At 39.1% G+C, this 20,532-nt stretch overlaps 1 protein-coding gene across 14 annotated transcripts; it reads left to right on the forward strand.

Moving 5' to 3' along the window:
• Positions 1-3,103: 3,103 nt before the first annotated feature.
• Positions 3,104-20,301, forward strand: muc3a (mucin 3A, cell surface associated). Of its 14 annotated transcripts, XM_078936706.1 has the most exons (18): positions 3,104-3,433; positions 6,891-8,339; positions 8,412-8,564; positions 8,637-9,014; positions 9,087-9,239; positions 9,312-9,464; positions 9,537-9,815; positions 9,921-10,036; positions 10,138-10,199; positions 10,325-10,370; positions 10,460-10,497; positions 12,637-12,755; positions 12,985-13,041; positions 13,286-13,427; positions 15,562-15,723; positions 16,698-16,792; positions 18,795-19,018; positions 19,091-20,301. In XM_078936706.1, exons 1-18 carry the CDS (start codon positions 3,370-3,372, stop codon positions 19,133-19,135), a joined length of 3,735 nt encoding a protein of 1,244 aa, XP_078792832.1. In that variant the 5' UTR covers positions 3,104-3,369; the 3' UTR covers positions 19,136-20,301. The 14 variants fall into 14 exon arrangements, with proteins under 14 accessions (XP_078792832.1, XP_078792831.1, XP_078792830.1 ...); XM_078936705.1 differs by having other exon boundaries at positions 6,891-8,564; XM_078936704.1 differs by having other exon boundaries at positions 6,891-9,014.
• Positions 20,302-20,532: the final 231 nt, after the last annotated feature.

The raw sequence follows: 20,532 nt of genomic DNA on the forward strand, positions 1-20,532 counted from the left end.
TTCCTGGTGTTGCTCAGCATTTTCTGCAAACTATACGCTGCAAACTCATCCAATATATATAAGCAGGTTTTAAGTTGTTTTAATGTATCTTTGCCTTTCCAAGCTTTTTCTCTAAATTCGCCACATTCAATTATGTTTTTGTCTCATTTAGAGCTACGTTCTAGAAATAAGAAAATTATTATTAAAACGAGTCAAAATCTTTTTCTTTTGAAAAAAAGAAGAACTTGATTTAAGACTCAAGCAAAAAACAAAATTGTAATTTTTGATTCAATTTTAGGGATATTTTTCTAAAGTTAAAATTAGACTGCCATCCTCTGTTATCGTTTAAAACACAAAAATGTAAATGGATGTTTTGAGAATGTGTGCTTGTTTTATGTTTTATGAGGGTTCATTAAGATAGACCAAATTGGATCATGTTCTCATTTTGTTCACAATGTCTTCTAAAATGATTCATTTCCACTTATTACACTAATTGTTTGTCACTGTAATCAAAATAAAATTACAGTTAGGCTCATAGAAACAATAAAGCAAAAATACATTTTTGAGTTTTGAGCAACCATTTGCTCAAAACTAGTAAAATAATACTTATTATTATCGGGCTGTATTAATTCAATTTGAAGTAATTCTATCACTTTTAGGGTTCAGTTACTTTTAGTTCACTTTTTGGCTTATTTTTTCCTTTCTGAATGCTTGTCAAGAACTTCTTGTTTCTACATTTTGATATTCAGAGATTCTTAGTTAAGTAAAAATGACTTGCTGCGTGGACAGATGGTTTTACTACTTTCTGGTCATTTCTTTTCTTAAGATTAGTGTTCTATTGCTTGTTTTAGGTTACTCTTTGTGCACAGGTGTTGTCTCTCCTCATAGTTTCCCACTTTTTCTTAGTTAATCAATAACCACCAAATCTTAACATCTATTTTCCTTATTTCAAATGACACGCCAAGTGCCTTTCACCCAGTATCCCTGATCACTTTAGCTGTAGAAATCCAAATACCTGTTTCATTTTCCCCCACACAGAACTCTCCCTTTTAAACTCTTGGGTCCTCTGCTCTGAATATGAAATCACGCAATTTGCATTTGCGATTATTAATTTGCGTAACCCTTGTGCTATTCTAGGCACTTTAACATAGGGAGTGGGGTCATCTAGACCCCACCAGACAGTGCGCTAAACCTTTTTTCACTGGTGTCCATGGATTACATGAAATCTTTCCACCTTTATCCACCTTTGTCATGGTAGGAAGAACACGTCAGTGTAAGGGTGGGGGTCATGGGATAGCACAAGGGCTAATGGAAACACGGCAATTTCGTAAAAAAATGGCATTTATCGAAAAACATGTTTTTGTACTTGGAGGGGGTGGTTTTTGAGGTGTATTGAAATTGACATATTTCCAAAACTTCAGTGAAAAATTTTTTTGGAATTAAATTAGTCGCATGACCAACAGCCGGGTGGCGAGGTGCCTCTTGGTTGGAGCTGGCTGTCTTGGGTGCTGCACAGTGGGCGCCACGCCATCAAAAGTTGAGCAGGTCGTGTGGAATTTTTGGATCCACAGCTCCTTTATAAAATCACCAACCACCATTTCCCAAAGTGGCTTCATCCGTAGCCCCCTCCCACATGGAATTGTGTTTTGGTTTCTGGAATGTTTTTATTTCTAAAATGGAATGTTTTTTTTATTTTATTTGTCTAGCCTTTTTAAGTCTTTTATTGTTTTTGCGTTGAGTGATTTCTTGATGGGATTTGCGTTTCAGGGCCACCGTATCCATTTCTGTTCATTTCGCTAAGTCCTGCTGCATTCCTGTCCTCAGACGTCTCCATTACTTTCTCATCATCGCTGTTTCCCATCCGGCCTGCTCATGTAACAGCTATAGTGACTGGTGCATCAAACACTTTGGTGTCAGGGAAATCTAAATGAATATTTTACATGACTAATTAAGTTGACTGAGCAGGACAATCCTATTGTAAAACTGCTCTCAGTAACATGGTTACTGGCATAATCAAGAAAGCGGATTTCTTAGGTGTTACTTAAGTCAGAAAAAGTTTGGTTTCTGTTCTGTCATGTCTTATTCTACAACAAACATTTTGTTTGCTTTTCAGTCAACTTTATAGTAAAAAAGCGTGACGGACTCATTTGAAGTTTTTAGGATAATATAATGTGGGGTACTAGGAGGCAGGGTCGTGGTTTTGTTTCCAGTTTTGTTGTTACTTTCAGTTTCCGGTTCCTCTCGTCTCCGGGGTTTTTCTTTCCAGTCACTTTTTCTCTCCCACCTGTGAAATGTACCAGTAGTTCATTAGGGGGACCAGATCCTCCCCAGCCCGAGTGGCCGTACCAGGAGAGAGGGGGAAGGAGACCCCCTCCTTCGTCCGGCGATAGGACAAACGCAACCCAAGCAAGGGAGACCGACCACCCACCCACCTAGCCAGGCGCAGCATCGTGGAGCACAAGTATCCTCGGGCATCCCACCCATCCAATTCCCGGAGCCCTTGGGCACAACTGGAGGGAGCCTCGCCGCCACCTCCCACGGAGACCGGGCAGCTATAGGAGGCAGCCAGCTGGCCACAAGCAGGGGCCGGGCCAGCGCGATGAGACCAAGGGAGGGGCCCAGCGCTGCACCCGAAGAGCAGGAGGCCCAGCACCACCACTCATGCCCCTGACATACTTGAGGGACCAGCACAACAACCCCCCAGGGTGCCCCCCAGAACAAAAAATAAATAAAACACAAACCCCCTTTCACCCCAATAAATAAATAAATAACATAAAATAAAATGAAATAAACTTTTTCCCCCCTCTGCTGTGGATTCTTTGCTTACACACAAAAAATAATGTGTTGTTTTCCAAACAAACAGCAACAATTACGGCATTTGTACAGTGTGCAACAGTACAGCAGTTCTGCTATTGTTTTCCCTTGATAACATCACATGTTTCATATTGAAATGGGCTCAAATGAGTTAAACTCCTGACTCATTTTAAGTAGAGAGCCTTTATTGCACCCCGGATGTTTTAGCATTGCCTGAAACTGTGACACATTGAGAGGAAATAGGAGAATTTACGCTAATGCTGTATATTGCTGACTGTAGTTTAAAACAATTAAATGTTATCATTTAATCAGGTGAGTACAAGAAAGCTGTTACACACTGATGTAAAGGTGCATGGACACAATAAATCTGCAATATGTTCAAATGATTTTACTACCTTGTTCTTATCTCTTATCAGTCCTACCACCTCTGACGTCTTTATGGGTGGACTCGATTTGAAATAGTAACTCAACTAAAGGAATGCCACCTTATAGAACCTAAAAGCTGCTCTCCAAAGGACTTACATAGTTTAGCAGCGGTGTCTTTTTTTCTGACGCTGCCTGGAACGTATTCTTGCCATGGCCATCACCTCACGTTTGATGGTCATCTCTGTTTTACTCGTCTACCTCTGTTCAGTTCAAGGTAAGATTGGAAAATTTTCTCTCCAGTTTTGGCAAAATGAACAGCAGTGTCTTGATAATGTTCTTGTTTGCATGAATTGTGTTCACTGAAGTATGGAAGACACAGTTTTGGTGATTGGGGATTTGCCATAACGTACCGTCAGCAGAGAATCTTTAGATAATTCTGATGTGTTTCTAAAGAGTTAACAATTGATTAAAGAAGACTAGGAGGACGTTTTTTTCCACTATTTCACAGTTTCACTATTGTAGTTACATCACAGTAAGTCGACTTGATCTGGAGCCATTTTAAAGTGCATATTTCATTTTTTTTTTTTTTTTTTAAATTAACATTTTACTCTTAATTTGTGTTCAGATTTTCTACAAATAGGATTTGTTCTTCTTGCAAATGTTCAGAGGTTTATGTCTTTGATAGTATTTCCTCATCACACAAAATAGTAGCAACAACCAAAGGGAGATGAATGGAGCGCCAATAAAAACAACCTTGATACCTAAGATACCAAGTTTACACACGGATCTAGAATATATAACCCTTTATGAATGAGTTCACTTGCCAGCTGTTGTTTTTATTCAACTTTTATCTTAAGGAACCAGTCTTTGCTGCATAAGAGTTTACATCCAATAGAGGGACTTTAATGTTTTAGATTTTGCATTATTATTTCAAACACTGTTAGAATGTCCTCCAATTTGATGGTGTTTATTTGTTCTTTTGAAAGACTTTCAAAAAGAGTCTTTAGTACAATTTTTCTCAACCCTGGCTCTCAGGAACCCTGTCCTGCGTGTTTTCCATGTTGCCCTGCTTAAAGAACACGTCAGATCCTAAAACAATCATCTCGCTTTGATCTGAAAATAATTTGTTGAGTCTTATTAAGACATAGAAACTCCATTTTTTTATTCTAAATTCAGATCAAAGTGAAATTAATTTTGAATAAAAAACTAAAGTTTTTAACTCATTGAGATGACTATTGTTGTAAATATAGGGCTATATGAATAAAACTGAATTAAGTCATATTAAGAAAATCTTGCAGTCTATTGGACGATTGGCTTCAGTAGTTTTGCTACATAAATGTGGAGAGGACCACATTGGTTGGATCTCACTCGGGCAACATTTCTAGGATGACAAAATGCAGTTTTTGTATCTTGGTTTGTGTGTGCTTTAAATATAAAATCTGCATCTCAAATCACACTGAGGTTTCTGACTTTACTGCACACATTCAGGTTAAAAGTTGATAAGCAACATTGGACCCTTTCTCTCTCAGCTTCAGGACTGACAATTAAACTATCTGCTTTGTCTTGATTGAGCTTTAAAAAGGTCTCTCCCGTCTACGTTTCAATATCTAAAACACAACTCAGAAGGTCATCAATGGGTCCCAAGTCATCAGGAGACAGAGCCACATATAACTGGGTGTCATCAGCATAACTATGAAAGTTTAGGCTATGTCTCCTGATGACATCACCAGAAGCATATGAAGGTTAAAAAGTTATACGAGTTCCAATGCTGCTAATTTGAGAAGGTTACCATTTTGAGCTTTAGAATATTAATGTTAGTTGTTCATCATTTTAGTTTCTGTGAGGCTGCTGCAATTTGTTTTTATCTATATTGGCATGACCAACTTTTAGGCTACCTAGCATTTCCTAAAGCCTTAGTCCCATCGCCCTTGCGAGTGGATAAGGGGTTGATTGCGGGTGAAAGACTGGCAAACCTGCGCAGGTCACATGGGTTGTAGATTGCTCGGTGAGCCCGCAGATGCTGAGAGGGACAGATCTTAGCAAACATTTATATAACAATGACATAGCAATGATGAGTAAGGGTGAAGAACGTGAGATACAGGCATCTCGTATGAATGTTACCGTTTTCTTCAACCCCCCCCCCCCCACCCCCCCCCAACTGTGAATGTTGGATTGTTACACTCCTCATTTCTGTTTGGCAGCTTTGGCCTCCATGTGCCACAGCAAACCACACGACAAGCTGCTATGTTTCATTTACTCATACTTTAACAGTTAAATTTGCCAAATTTTGTCGAATTTCTATTTAAGCCAATGCTTTTTCTTTTTTCCTGTCCTCACAATCACCTTCTCACTTCTGACTTCTGCACTTTTAAATATTGTCTTTTAACATAGATCAAATGTTTGAGAAAACTTAAAAATAAATACCACCCTGTTTTACTATAGTTAGTTATTTTAGAGCTGTCATGCGATGATTAATCCTGACCAGTTTTTCATTAATTTAAACAATCTATTTTTAATCTAACCTAATCATAAATCCTTTTGAGGCATTCTCATTCCAATTTATGACATTGCAGCACAGTTTGAGATCAAAATGTAATTTAAAAAGTGACTTTTCTAAGTTTTTTTTAAATTATAACAGTCTTGCAACCTTTACTTTTACACCACCAAAAAAAAAAAAAAAAAAAAAAACATAACACACAGAACATGGGGTTTTCTAATGAAAAACACTCAAAAACCGAAGGAACAATCTTCTGAGCGATCACGTTTTTCTTCACCACAAACTACCTATTAAGATTATTATACATATGTTGACATACCTTATTCAGTAATTCTAATATGGTCAATCCTTAGCATAACCCATTAATTTATGATAAGGAACACCTGGTCGGAATTTATCCCTTACATAATAGATCATGTACAGTCGCACATTGATTATGTCAGATCAGCAAGAGAGCGATGTATAAACATATGTTGATGATGCATTTTCAGCTAAGTTTATATAAAATGTACATGCAAGTTAACAGTTGGACCTTTGTTTTATATTTAAGAACGCAGCAAAAGTTACTGATTAAAAACAGATCAGCACAATTAAAATAAAGCAATGCTAATGCTAATTTGTCTGTATAATTAATTAATCACAATTAACGCGAAAATCTGACTCCTTAAGTTGTTAGGTATATTTATATGAAGAATTTAGGATTTTAGTATGTGAAATGTATTAATGGGCTTCTGCCTGTTGTATAAATAAATAAATAAATAAGATTTTTACATAAGTATTAATAAAAATTACTAGAAGTAGTTCAACATCAGAAAGCCCAAACACAGGACAGGCTCATTTAAAGATGTGCAAAGAATACCTCTTAGCTAATCCATTTACACATAAACTTCATTATGTGTTTTGCACATAAGACGTTTTTCGAAGTCAACCTGCCCTTGCCAAACTATTTTTGTTACTGAGGAAAAAATAAAAAACGTGTAAGGAGAGATTAGGATTTAGATATCCAGGTGGTGGCATTCAATAATGCGATAGCTTTTAAAGTGAAAAGCCGGACGGAACCATATGGAATTTTTGATAACCTGACTTCAGAAGACCTGTATACAGTGTGGTGGCATAACAAAATACTTAAAAATGAACATGTATAGTATGTGCAATCCAAGCCTGTTGTTAAACTAAATAAAGAGAAAAAAACAAAACATAAACAGTTAAAGCTTACTTTCTTTTAAATTCACAGATGTTTTTTCAGAAGACTCTGCAACTGTGTCATCAACTGAGTCACTTAGTATCAGCAATACACTTAACACAACACCTGAGGAGACATCAACAGACGATACACCAAGTCCAGTAACATCTGAGCCAACAACCGCAGAGACCCCTACTTCATCGACAAATGAAGCCACTACAGAGACTTCTTCTACAACTGATGAAGGAACAGGAACACCTGAGGCAACTGGCACTGGCATGACAACTGACGCAGGCACTTCAGATGATTCCCCAACAACCGCACCTGCTAGCACAACAGTAGATGAAACCAGTCCCACTAATGGAGGTACTCTGGGGCCCACTGATAGTAGCACACCATCTAACACAGATTCAACCACTGATCCTGATACTTCAACAGTTTCAGAGGCCTCGCCACAAACCCCTTTCACTACTAATGCAGTGACAGGAACATCTGACACTGGCATGACGACTGACGCAGGCACTTCAGATGATTCCCCAACAACCGCACCTGCTGGCACAACAGTGGATGAAACCAGTCCCACTAGTGGAGGTACTCTGGGGCCCACTGATAGTCCTACACCATCTAACACAGATTCAACCACTGATCCTGATACTTCAACAGTTTCAGAGGCCTCGCCACAAACCCCTTTCACTACTGATAAAGTGACAGGAACATCTGAGGCAGTTGACACTAGCATGACAACTGACGCAGGCACTTCAGATGATTCCCCAACAACTGCCCCTGCTGGCACAACAGTAGATGAAACCAGTCCTACTAGTGGAGGTACTCTGGGGCCCACTGATAGTAGCACACCATCTAACACAGATTCAACCACTGATCCTGATACTTCAACAGTTTCAGAGGCCTCGCCACAAACCCCTTTTACTACTGATGAAGTGACAGGAACATCTGGCACTGGCATGACGACTGACGCAGGCACTTCAGATGATTCCCCAACAACCGCACCTGCTGGCACAACAGTGGATGACACCAGTCCCACTAGTGGAGGTACTCTGGGGCCCACTGATAGTCCTACACCATCTAACACAGATTCAACCACTGATCCTGATACTTCAACAGTTTCGGAGGTCACGCCACAAACCCCTTTCACTACAAATGCAGTGACAGGAACATCTGACACTAGCATGATAACTGACGCAGGCACTTCAGATGATTCCCCAACAACTGCACCTGCTGGCACAACAGTAGATGAAACCAGTCCTACTAGTGGAGGTACTCTGGGGCCCACTGATAGTAGCACACCATCTAACACAGATTCAACCACTGATCCTGATACTTCAACAGTTTCGGAGGCCACGCCACAAACCCCTTTCACTACTGATGAAGTGACAGGAACATCTGACACTGGCATGACGACTGACGCAGGCACTTCAAATGATTCCCCAACAACCGCACCTGCTGGCACAACAGTGGATGAAACCAGTCCTACTAGTGGAGGTACTCTGGGGCCCACTGATAGTCCTACACCATCTAACACAGATTCAACCACTGATCTTGATACTTCAACAGTTTCAGAGGCCTCGCCACAAACCCCTTTTACTACTGATGAAGTGACAGGAACATCTGGCACTGCCATGACGACTGACGCAGGCACTTCAGATGATTCCCCAACAACCGCACCTGCTGGCACAACAGTGGATGAAACCAGTCCTACTAGTGGAGGTACTCTGGGGCCCACTGATAGTCCTACACCATCTAACACAGATTCAACCACTGCTCTTGATACTTCAACAGTTTCAGAGGCCTCGCCACAAACCCCTTTTACTACTGATGAAGTGACAGGAACATCTGGCACTGGCATGACGACTGACGCAGGCACTTCAGATGATTCCCCAACAACAGCACCTGCTGGCACAACAGTGGATGAAACCAGTCCTACTAGTGGAGGTACTCTGGGGCCCACTGATAGTCCTACACCATCTAACACAGATTCAACCACTGATCCTGATACTTCGACAATTACGGAGGCCTCGCCACAAACCCCTTTCACTACTGATGCAGTGACAGGAACATCTGGCACTGGCATGACGGCTGACGCAGGCACTTCAGATGATTCCCCAACAACCGCACCTGCTGGCACAACAGTGGATGAAACCAGTCCCACTAGTGGAGGTACTCTGGGGCCCACTGATAGTCCTACACCATCTAACACAGATTCAACCACTGATCTTGATACTTCAACAGTTTCAGAGGCCTCGCCACAAACCCCTTTTACTACTGATGAAGTGACAGGAACATCTGGCACTGGCATGACGACTGACGCAGGCACTTCAGATGATTCCCCAACAACCGCACCTGCTGGCACAACAGTGGATGACACCAGTCCCACTAGTGGAGGTACTCTGGGGCCCACTGATAGTCCTACACCATCTAACACAGATTCAACCACTGATCCTGATACTTCAACAGTTTCGGAGGTCACGCCACAAACCCCTTTCACTACTGATGAAGTGACAGGAACATCTGGCACTGGCATGACGACTGACGCAGGCACTTCAGATGATTCCCCAACAACCGCACCTGCTGGCACAACAGTGGATGACACCAGTCCCACTAGTGGAGGTACTGTGGGGCCCACTGATAGTCCTACACCATCTAACACAGATTCAACCACTGATCCTGATACTTCAACAGTTTCGGAGGCCGCGCCACAAACCCCTTTCACTACTGATACTACAGTAGATGGAAGCATTCCCACCAGTCCAAGGACATCTGGGCCTGATGACACTGTTACAACACTTGGCACTGGTAAAACCACTGCTCCCCCACTGTCAACTTTACCAGCAACAGTCGGAACAACAGTTATACCAACGGTTTGTCAAAATGGGGGAACTTTAGATGGAGTTACCTGCATTTGTCTTCCACAATTCAGTGGGAGTAAATGCGAAATTTTTGTTCCAGTGACAACACCAGGTACCTTTTTTTGACATATTTGTTTAATTATTTTTGTTTTTTTAAAAACAAACAAAAATAATAGCAATTGACATCCATGCTTGAATGTTTTTATTTTTTCTAAAGTCACCATTAAACGGCCAGTGGTGGTCAACATGATGTTGAATGAAAGATTCAATGACAAATACCTTAACAACCAATCTCAAGAATACAAGGACTTTGTTGGAAACTTTAAAAAAAAGGTAACTAATGTTGTAATACTAACAATAAAAAAGATGTCAATCATGTTGATATTAAATGTATGTTAATAGTCCTGGTAGTTATACCTGTTTTTCTCTTTCAGATGACAACATATTATGAGAGCAAAATAAAAGAAACGTTTGAGGTTGTGGTGACAAAAGTAAGGTAAAAGCCTATAGAAATTTAATTCTTTATAAACAATGATTTAATCACAGACTTAATTTTGAAATCAAACCGAGCGAATCAAACAAAAACTTCTGTTTACCTGATCTTATTTTCACTCCTTGTAGCCCAGGAAAGCCCTTAGGAAAACTGACAGTCAACACTGTAAAAAAGGTATACATTATCTGTTAAAAGAAACAGTTTACTGTTAATACATTCTTGTTTATATTGAAAAATCCCTTTTTCTCCTCTTTTTTTTCTAGCGCTCACTTGAAGTCATGGCCACCACTGAAAATTTGAGGTAAACTAATACAAATACATGGTGATGCTTTTTGTTGACATGTTAATATGTTTTTAATGAACCCATCCTTGTACTACACCTCAGCCTTTTCTTTTTTTTCTTTGAATTATTACAAGTTGACTGGAGTTTCCTTTTTCCACCACTTCAGATTATCCTGTTAACATGGCACTAGGAAAAAAATTGGATAACTCAAGAAAATCAGATAATGATCGTATATTTGACATAAAAGTTGATGGATTGTCTTAATTTATCTAAACAAACAGGCTCATTGCGAGCAACTTCAATCCATTAATATGACCAAAATAGATATAAACTTAACTACAGAATGCTGACGTTAAAGTCTCTGTGATTTAAAATTAGCACAAGTGTAAGATTCTTGCATAAAAAAATATTAAATGAAAAACATCTTTTTCATAATTTTCATAAAACTGTTAACTGATATAATTAGCGGGAATCCTGTTGTTAATGCTCCATTATGAGCTTTATAATACTTTCTGTCTGTTTACAAATCTTCCCCTGCTTACCTGTGAGATAAAATCTTGAGAAGATCAGAATGCTGACACATACACAACTGACTAAAGACAGCTGCAGTCCTGCTGCACAGATACAAATAAATTAAACAAGAAAAAACAGCCTGATACAAAGATTGAGACATAACCGCACTTTCCAAATAATATGTACATAAACACCATAATAGGGCTGGGCGATATGGCCTAAAAATAAAATCTCAGATTTTATATGTGTTTTAATTCGATTTCCATTTTTTTCCTGACCCCCCCCCCCCCCCCCCCCCCGCCCTACTTAAGGAAAGCAATTAGTACAAACGACAGACTTATTTTGTTATTCTATACTTGTTTTCACTTGTCCAAAATAAAAAGGTTACTTACTTAAAGTCCCAGCTGTGTTTTAAGCCCCACTTTGTAGTCTAGACTAAAAGGAGACAAACATTCACCTTGAGAGTAGCACCAGTTTCTAAGTGATTAACAATACAGCTCATATCTGGGGTCTAAGGTTTTAACTAAATCAATGAACCCCGTCTTCTCCATGGAGAAGATGATGAAGCAGCTAACTATCGAACTAATGAACTAACTATATAGGCGTTGTAGAATGAGTATGTGTGTGTGTCGGGACGCTGCCTGTGTGAGACGGGACTGAGCGCGTGCCACGCCAGAGCGAGTCAGAGCCTTTGACTGTGATGGGCTTTAGGCAAAAGTTGCAACGTGGGGTCTTTTCCTCCACGTCTGTGGCAGTAAACCCCTTTAACCGGTTGCCATGCTGTCGCTCGCTGATCATGTGTGCTAAGATGTTGTTGTTTGTCGCTTGCAATACCGCCGTGTGAAACTAGCGCTACGGAAGCTCCGGGGACCCAAAAATGCGCCATTCCATAAAACTCGATTTAGTTATTTTTGAAATCGCCCGGAACAAAAAATTTGAATTAATTAATTCAATCGATTTATCACCCAGGACAACACCATAAAAGTATTTTTTAAGGGCCTATATCATGCTTCTCTTAAGTCTTTCAGAGTAAACTACATCCATGGATATGATAAGATATAAATACCTCTGTCACACTAAAGAACAATTTATGAAAAATCGTTTCATTTCATACCTCATTTTCCTACCCAGAAGTAAAACGACTCAATCTCTGAGGCTCCGCCTTTCGCTCCGTGTCATGATGTCAACCTAGAGTCGGCCTCGACAGCGTGTCTGTTTCTCGCCCACGAAAACAAACAACATCCGAACTTTGTCAAAGTTTTAGCTGATCACTGTTAGCTCCACTGAGAAAGTGGGCGTGTGCGTCAGCCTGGGGGCGGAGCCGGCAGTGCAGACTCTTCCTGAAATGGGCGGTTCTCACTCGTCTATGTCACAATGTGAGAACCCGCTCGTTTTCGTGGGTGGGGAGGGGCTGGTGCTCAGACAGCAGGTTTTGTAAAGTAATTCTCAGAAATAGCTGAATGGATCAAAATTCCGCTTTGGGGTTATTTATATTGTGGGATGAACATTACAATACAATTAAAAGCTTAAAAAAAGATTTTGCATCGTATAAAGGCCTTTTTAAAAAAAAACTACATGCTATTGATGTGAGTCGAAAAGTGAAATTACTTTTTTACACAAAAATGTATGCATCTTGTTTTTCAGTGTAAATGTCATCCATGAAGTAATTCTGGATATTCCAAACACAGCAGAGCAAGCGGAATACAATAATGCATTTGAAGAGATTAAAAACGCCACTGAAGAGCTAGCGCACTGTGTAAATGGTAAGATAAATCTGTTGTTGAACCTTTAAATTTGTAATATTTGACACAAAGGATTTATATTATTACAACCTTTCTTAACGCCTTCATGCCTGACTTTGTTCCTAATAACATATCGTTCAATAAGCCACAATACGATTAAGAGACAAACGGCATAAAGGGGTTAAAAAGTAGTTGCTTTTCTGTCTGTCTCTATGTAATAAAACTTTGTTCTTTCTTCTGAACTTGACAGATTGCATTTTAGATGTCTCTGACACAACTGTGGAACAAGCCGGTGTAGACCTGACACGTGAGTACACTGTTGGTGTTCACATATTACAAATCAACGTTTGGACACATCTTTACAATACGTTCCAAGCAGTTAAGGAACCAAAACCTCTTTCGGGTTTTTAAGTTTTAAGTTAAATCAGTCGACATCTTTAGCAGACTTCAATGGCTAAGTTGTGTGATGAGTGAGAACCTGCAAATGTCCCGAGGGGACTCTTGTTTTTGTGTGTGTGTTCTATGGAAACGTTGCCTTTTCTTTCCTACAGGGTCGTGCAACGGCACCATCTATGAGGCAATCCTTGAAGAGTCAAAGGTCATATGTGTGACTGCGTGTAATGAAAAACATTCAAATCCAAAAATTTGCTACAGTGGCGGAGAATGCAAGGTGTTAACTGAAGCGGTTTGCGAGTAAGTGAACCTCCTGTTTTGCTGTCTTAAGGACAATGGTTGAAACGCCAAAACTTGATCTTTGGTCTTTTTATTTTATTTTACGAAACCTGTCACAATATTTCACAAGAGGACTTTTGTTTTGGGACAGTAATCTACTTTGTAGACAAAAAAGACACAGATGAGTTCCCTTGTCTTTTCTGTACATGAATCTTTGCCATCAGTACAGGGCAAGCAGAGGACAGAAGGGGCAGACACTCGATAGGTTTACCCATCAGAAAGCAAAATAAAAGACTTGTTGTTCTGGCCCAATCTGCCAAACAGGTCAACACTTTGGCCATGTCCCAAACTACTAAAAAACTCGAATATATAGTGCCCTAGATTTTAAAAGTAATTCAGACTCCATATTGCTACTTTTTTTAACTGCAAATATGATGCCACTAGTTTCCTAATAAAAATGAAAAATTTTAGCAACACAAATTATGAATCCACTGTGTTCTGATGAAAAAAAGTTTAATGGTTTATACAAAGCAAACAAATAAACACTTTTTTTAGCAAACACAATGCATTGTGGTTAATATTTACCAGTCTAGTGAGCATCAATGCATGCTAGTTTTTTGAAGAGACTTTTGGGAAATTTCTAGGGCTCTGGATTTTAAAACTGTTCTACAAATGCCATACAAAATGGTGAATAAACTATATTTAGTGCAGAGTAGTGAAGCAATTTCTCAAAAATAGTCTATAGACTAGAGGAGCTAACTGCTTCCTAACCACTAATGAAGTTTAGAAAAACAAAAAAAGAGAAACAAAAGTAGCCTTCGTTTTCTTACTGACACCAGAGAGGGAGACTTGAGTTGACTTGAGACTAGACCTTAAGGACCTGAGACTTGAATGGAGACTTGAGCTTTAAGGCTTGTTAGCATCTATTTATTCTTGTGTTTTAGCTCCTCATCACGAATGACCCAACACCAACTGTCTGCTTTTGTGTCAACACAAGCTGTGTGACATACGTAATAAAACAGTGATGACATGACAAAAAACTGGATCTTAACTGTAGGCTTCTAGAGTTTTCACCAAAGGCTTGGGACTTGTTTTGGAGTTGCATAAAAAGGACTTTGGTGTTGGGCCTTTGGGCGAAACAGCAATCTAAATAAGTGTCCTGTTCCCATATAACCCTTGTGCTATCTTAGATGACCCCACCCTTACATTGGCGTGTTCTCCCTACCATGACAAAGGTGGATAAAGGTGGAAAGATTTCATGTAATCCATGGACACCAGTGAGGTTCACAAATCATTGAAGAAAAAAGGTTCAGAGCACTGTCTAGTGGGTCCAGATGACCCAACTCCCAATGGTAAACTACCCAGAATAGCACAAGGGTTAAATTGAGTTTGAAGTTGAAGTTCCTCTTCAGTCCTCTGTTATCTCTTTTAGCACAGCAGCAGCCTGATTTATGTCATCAGTTAAACTCTAAAACTAACCCCAAAATGAACAGATTGCCACTAAAAGGTTTGAGGGATGAGACTTTCTACACTGTCTCATGACAGAAAAACTCCTGCAGTGCATCCTTCAGCTTTCCCCTACAACATCTGTGAACCCCTTTTCTGCTCCTCGTCTCCAGCCTTGTGTTTGAAGAATCGCGGGTGTCCAGATTCTCTTTTTATTTAGTCCCTACAGTACAAAAAAGAGCTACACTGCAGACTACAACATTTGGAATTCCTGAAAATGCATGTTGGAATTCTGCAGCTGAAGTTGCTTCCCTTAAAACATAATAAAAAAGAAACCAAAAAATTGGTTTAAAGGCAAGTAATATGTGCTCAATTAAAGTGACTTGCTGAATTAGCTGAAGGGTCCAAAGCCAAATAAAGATCAAGAACAATATTGCGAAGACAAAAACCTCGAATCTGCATTAGATGCTGCCTCAGAATCTGCTGAAAACCCATGGAAAACCTGTAAATAAGCAGAATATCCTTTTATTTTGTGTTTATTATGTTATACAGCTGAATAAAAATGTTCAAATTTGATTTCTTTCCCTTTTCCCCTTCAATAAATTAAATACTACTACTACTACTACCGCTCCTCCTCCTAAATAATAATACTATCAAGTACCCTGTAAGTGCTCCAACATTTTGTCAAAGTTGTTCTTTTTTTTTCCAGGTGTAAGAACACAGACACAGTCTGGTACCTGAATGATAACTGCAGTCAACCTTTACACCGGATCGGTTTGATTGCTGGCTTGAGCGCCGCCTTCGTGGTTCTCCTGGCGTCTGTGGCGGCCCTGGTTGCATTTTCTGTGCTGAACAAACGCAAACAGATCAAGTAAGTGTGTGGTGAATGTTAAACAGGATGTTCTGCTGAGCTGGACGGTTAATATGGAGCATTTGACAGGCTGATGAGTGGATCTGATCCCTGACTCAAAACCACAAAAACAACCACGCAGTGACAAGAAAATCCCTGTGACCTGAGATTGTTTCTCAATTGCACTCTAAAGCCTATCATAGATATCACTTTTAAGACATTTTTTAAATTTTTGTGTCTGTTATAATGTTGTTATGATCTGTAGCAGTTCTGCCACATTTACCCTTAACCATCTAGATGTTTTGGAGTGTTTTTTTTTTCTCTGAAAATTAACCTTTAAGACAGTTTTTGTGGCGATGTTTGTTTACACCTTTTTATTTCAGCCCCAGCATCTTTTTTCCCCACGATTCTTTTTCATTAAACTGCAAAATTATTCTACAATAGACCTGAAACTGTACAAAATTTATTTCAAGTAATAAATGTTGTCCTTTTTTTTTTAAAAAAAAGCAAAACATTAAAATCAAACTGTTTTTGTTTCATAACAAAAGATCAAATGTGTAGAGATGAAAATGAAAATGTTTAAATCCAAAAACACCTCAAAAATGAGGTGAAAACAATGTAAATAAAAAAGGTAGAAAGCAGGTGAAACTCCGCTAAACTATAAGGAATGTTCATAAGATTTATTCCAAGTTGTATCACAATTATGCCCCATAACTCTTGTTTGTTTGCTTTGAACCACAAATTTCCTTTTTTAGACTTTTACGTTAAAGTTTAATTGAGAACATTTTCAAGTCACGTCATTCCTACCACATTGTAAAAATTGTGATTGGCTAACGCACTAGAGACAACAAAAGGTTTAATTCCTTTATTGTTTCATCTTTTCATTTCTTTGTAAATTATCACTAATGGCCACATATTTCACATGTTTGACTGCTTTCTGAAAGGGTTTTTCTGTAGTTTGTGCAATAAAATCCTGAATCTCTTTGCTTCTCCAGAGTCAAGGACCAGAAGAAAAAGCAGGTGAATTTGTACATGGAAGAAGAGGTTGAATGGCCCCGCCCCAACAGCACAGGAGGCTCAAACAGAGTTGGTGAGTTCTTCTCCGGACTCTCTCCTCTCCTCAAAGACCAAATCCAGGGAATTCAGTTATTTCTCTGTCTCATTCACCATAACAAAACAAGTATTACTGTTTCCCTTGTGAAAAACCTCTTAGGACAGTAACGCAGTGTCTGAAACAGCACTGTGTCAATTCAATTCAATTTTATTTATTGTATAAGTAAAGATACTTATAAATGAGTAAAAAATATAATCCAAAGGATAATGAATACAAAGAATTCAATAGGGAAATTCTAAATGGAACTAACTAAACAGCCTAAACTAAACAGACATCCCTGCCCTTAGACCAGTGCTTCTCAATTATTTTTTGCAAGCCCCCCCCCTAGAAAAAAAACGTTTCGCGCCCCCCTACCCCCCTCACACACACACAAACACACACACTCGTCGCAGAAACAATGTACTAGGTTAGTATCTATAAAATTTGAGTAAGTATACATTAAATTGTATCTTTTAACAAGAAAAAAAGAAAAAAAAGCAATATAAATCCACTTTGAACAAATATTAGATTTATTTTGCCGCACAAAAACCTTGTTATAGTCTAAAACAGAATAAAACCTTAAAATAAAAAGTCTGTCAGTCCCTATTTAAATTAGAAATGTTTAGACCAACTGAACCCCTTTGATGCTGAGAAAAATAATTCAATTAATAAATAATATTAAATATAAATTGATCTGAAACAGTAACAGCACCAATATATTTAACGTTTTTAGTCTGAAGAAATAGGTAAAAAAAATTGTGCAGATTTTTTTCTAAATGATGGATTGTTTATTCATGATCTCATAAAGTGCAGCTGTTTTCCTGCATTACCTGCTGTCTTTATGTCAAATACTGACACCAAGTACACAACATGCAGACAAAGAATACAAACATAATTAATAAAAACACGTCATCAAAATGTCTACAATAGTTCATAAAGAATGACAATATTAGCATGAGCTGAGTCATCTAAAGGCACAAGATGATCCTGATCTGGGCAACTCTCCGCGTGCGCGTTCCAATTCTCAGCCGGAGCCCACCACCCGGATTGCCCAGCTTGAAATCGCGATAACGATAAATTTGCAATTAATTGTGCAGGTCTAGTATGGTATTAAATTAGCTCTGATTGAATTTTATTTCATTTTTGGCTGAGAAACTACACTAAGGGTAGATAAACTGTTTTAATTAGTTGCTGCATTGAGATAGGTGTCTTTTATTTTGAAAGGAAATCCTGTCACATCGGTCAAAAATGATAAACGATTTATTATTTAAAAAAAACAATAGTTTCTTTTTATATTTAAGTTTTATCTCTGCTAAAGAAAGATAACAGTAATAATAACATACATTGAAATCAGTGTTTTCTTTTTCTAAAGGGTAAAGTCAGACATTTTGGCTTCTTCTGGGTTGTGGTCGGTGAGAAATGGACCCAAGTGGGTCTTTAACCCTTGTGCTATCTTAGATGACCCCACCCTTACATTGACGTGTTCTCCCTACCATGACAAAGGTGGATAAAGGTGGAAAGATTTCATGTGATCCATGGACACCAGTGAAGATCACAAATCATTGAAGAAAAAAGGTTCAGCGCACTGTCTAGTGGGTCTAGATGACACAAAAATCCCAATATTAAAGTGCTTAGGATAGCACAAGGGTTACGGGTTGAAGATTGCAGAGTCCTGGCTTAGAAAGTTCTCAAGAGTTCTTCTAATGATTTTGGGGGGTTTTGTGGCCCCTCAGAATTGGGTGAGGCTGGAACTCAGTCAGACCTTGTCATAGGGAGCAGCCTGAAGTACAGAAAGCTGTCTGGTTACAATTACAGAAGTCGTTTAGTTGGAAGCCATCGTCTTGCCCCACCTTAAAGAACTGCAAAGAAGCAGCGTCGCTGCTGCTTCCACATGGCTGCTTTTAAAAGTTTTGATATCAGGAAATGGAAACAGTAAAACAATCAGTCATACTCTGGCCTCCAGTAAAATAATCACACAAACCTTTATTGCTTCTTGCAGGATACAACAATCCATCATACTTAGACGATAACTCAGGCTACGCCAAGCGACAGACACCTCCCCACCGGAATTCTCCTCCACCCTCCTATCCTTGGAGCAGGCCGATGACTATGTCAGACGGGCCGACCCCCATGCCCCAAGCCGACCAGTGGCGCAACGATTCGGGGTACGCTCGGCCTGCAAATTCAGCCCAGTATCAAGGAGACATCCCGCTGGACCATCTGGTCAGTGACTCCCCGGCAGATTTCAAAGCCGACTGTTTTCCTCACTCTAACTGTTGTCCTTCCTCTCCAAAGATGAGGGTTCGCAGACCTCAGGTTAGGTCTTCCTGGGATGCCTGAGTAGCTGGAAGAAACCTCCAGATTCAACGGAAAAACTTCTGACTTCCTTTCAATATTTTTGCTGCCTCACTTTAGTATTTATTTGAACATTTTACTGTGTTTGACCTGCGTCCTCCACTTGTTAGTAATCAAGCGCAACAACAAGATTTCATTTGTTTGAATAACTAAACTCAATTAAGTTTATTTCTGAAGCCATATTTCCTTTCAGAGGGCTGCAGGTTGGTGTAGGGGTTAGCACTCTGGCCTCACAGCAAAAAGGTCTGGGATCAAAGCCCGTACAAAGTTAGATCAAACATTGGATAATTAGTAGCTGTTGACACAAAAATCCCACTATAAAACTACACATGATTTCAGAAACACTAATTTTTTTTAGAAACTCACAGCAATAACTCATATTCTACTTGATGCAAGATGACTTGGCTGATAACATTTGACTGAGAGTAGAAAAAAAATCATATTTTTATAAAATAATTGTGTACACAGAATATATGTGTACCTGTTTTGACAAATTTTACAAGTACAAGACAAATTTTCATTATTTATTAAGTATTTTCCTTTAGAAACTCACTTTAGTCCAGTTAAATGTTACCTGTTAAGTCGTTCAGTCTTGCATCAAATGTTATCCGCTCATTTGACAACAGCAGAGGCTAAATTGTCATTTGTTTTGCAATGCAAAGAAAGGAAAACGCCCAATCTGATTTGTTCAGAGGCTGGAGTTGAGAGGTTTCACAGACGTCCTGTCAGACCGTTATAAATGTGTCACATCAATGAGACGGCTTGATGGCGGCGGCGGGGGAGGAAGGGGAAAGGAGAGGCGGCGGATCTCACATCAGGAGTCACTTTATCTGGTTTATAGTGGACCTTTATGAATAAGAATGTAGTAAGGATGTGACAATAAACTACTAAAGGATATGATGGTTCAGAGAGCAAATACGCACTTTCGTGGAAGTTTCTGCAGATGGGCTGATGAGTGGGAATTCGTAAAGAGCTTCATCATTGGCTCTTTTTTGGGGACTAAAGTACTAGTTTGTGAGGGTCAGCCAATGATGATGAAGATCTGAGGCAGAATGAAGGTTGTACCAAGGAAAAACTGAATATGTACTTTGATTTGCACATTGTTGTTAATAGTTTGGCTGACATAAATAAATGTGCTGCTTGTTCATTAATTCTTTCTGTGTTGTTGATGTTGTCTCTGATTCATTAGAGTAACACCACTGGCCCCCTTTTTTTTTTTTTTAAATCAGTACCTAAGATAAAAACGCCTGTCAAATAACGTCTTCACTAGTCCACTTTTAGAGAGCCTCAATGTCAAGCATTTAAACATTTTAAAAAGCATTTCAAAGCTTAAATCACATTTAAATTTTAAATGATAGTATTTTTATATACAATAAAATATT

Source organism: Oryzias latipes, chromosome 18 (assembly GCF_053564925.1).
Source record: "Oryzias latipes strain Hd-rR chromosome 18, Olatipes_Hd-rR_3.1".
NCBI classification, from domain to species: domain Eukaryota; kingdom Metazoa; phylum Chordata; class Actinopteri; order Beloniformes; family Adrianichthyidae; genus Oryzias; species Oryzias latipes.

Coding starts and splice junctions, on each gene's coding strand:
- muc3a (XM_020711766.3), top strand. CDS start 3,370: ATGGCCATCACCTCACGTTTGATGGTCATCTCTGTTTTACTCGTCTAC. Junction 13,428..15,561: donor TTAACTGAAGCGGTTTGCGA/GTAAGTGAACCT, acceptor TTTTTTTTCCAG/GTGTAAGAACACAGACACAG. Junction 15,724..16,697: donor AACAAACGCAAACAGATCAA/GTAAGTGTGTGG, acceptor TTGCTTCTCCAG/AGTCAAGGACCAGAAGAAAA.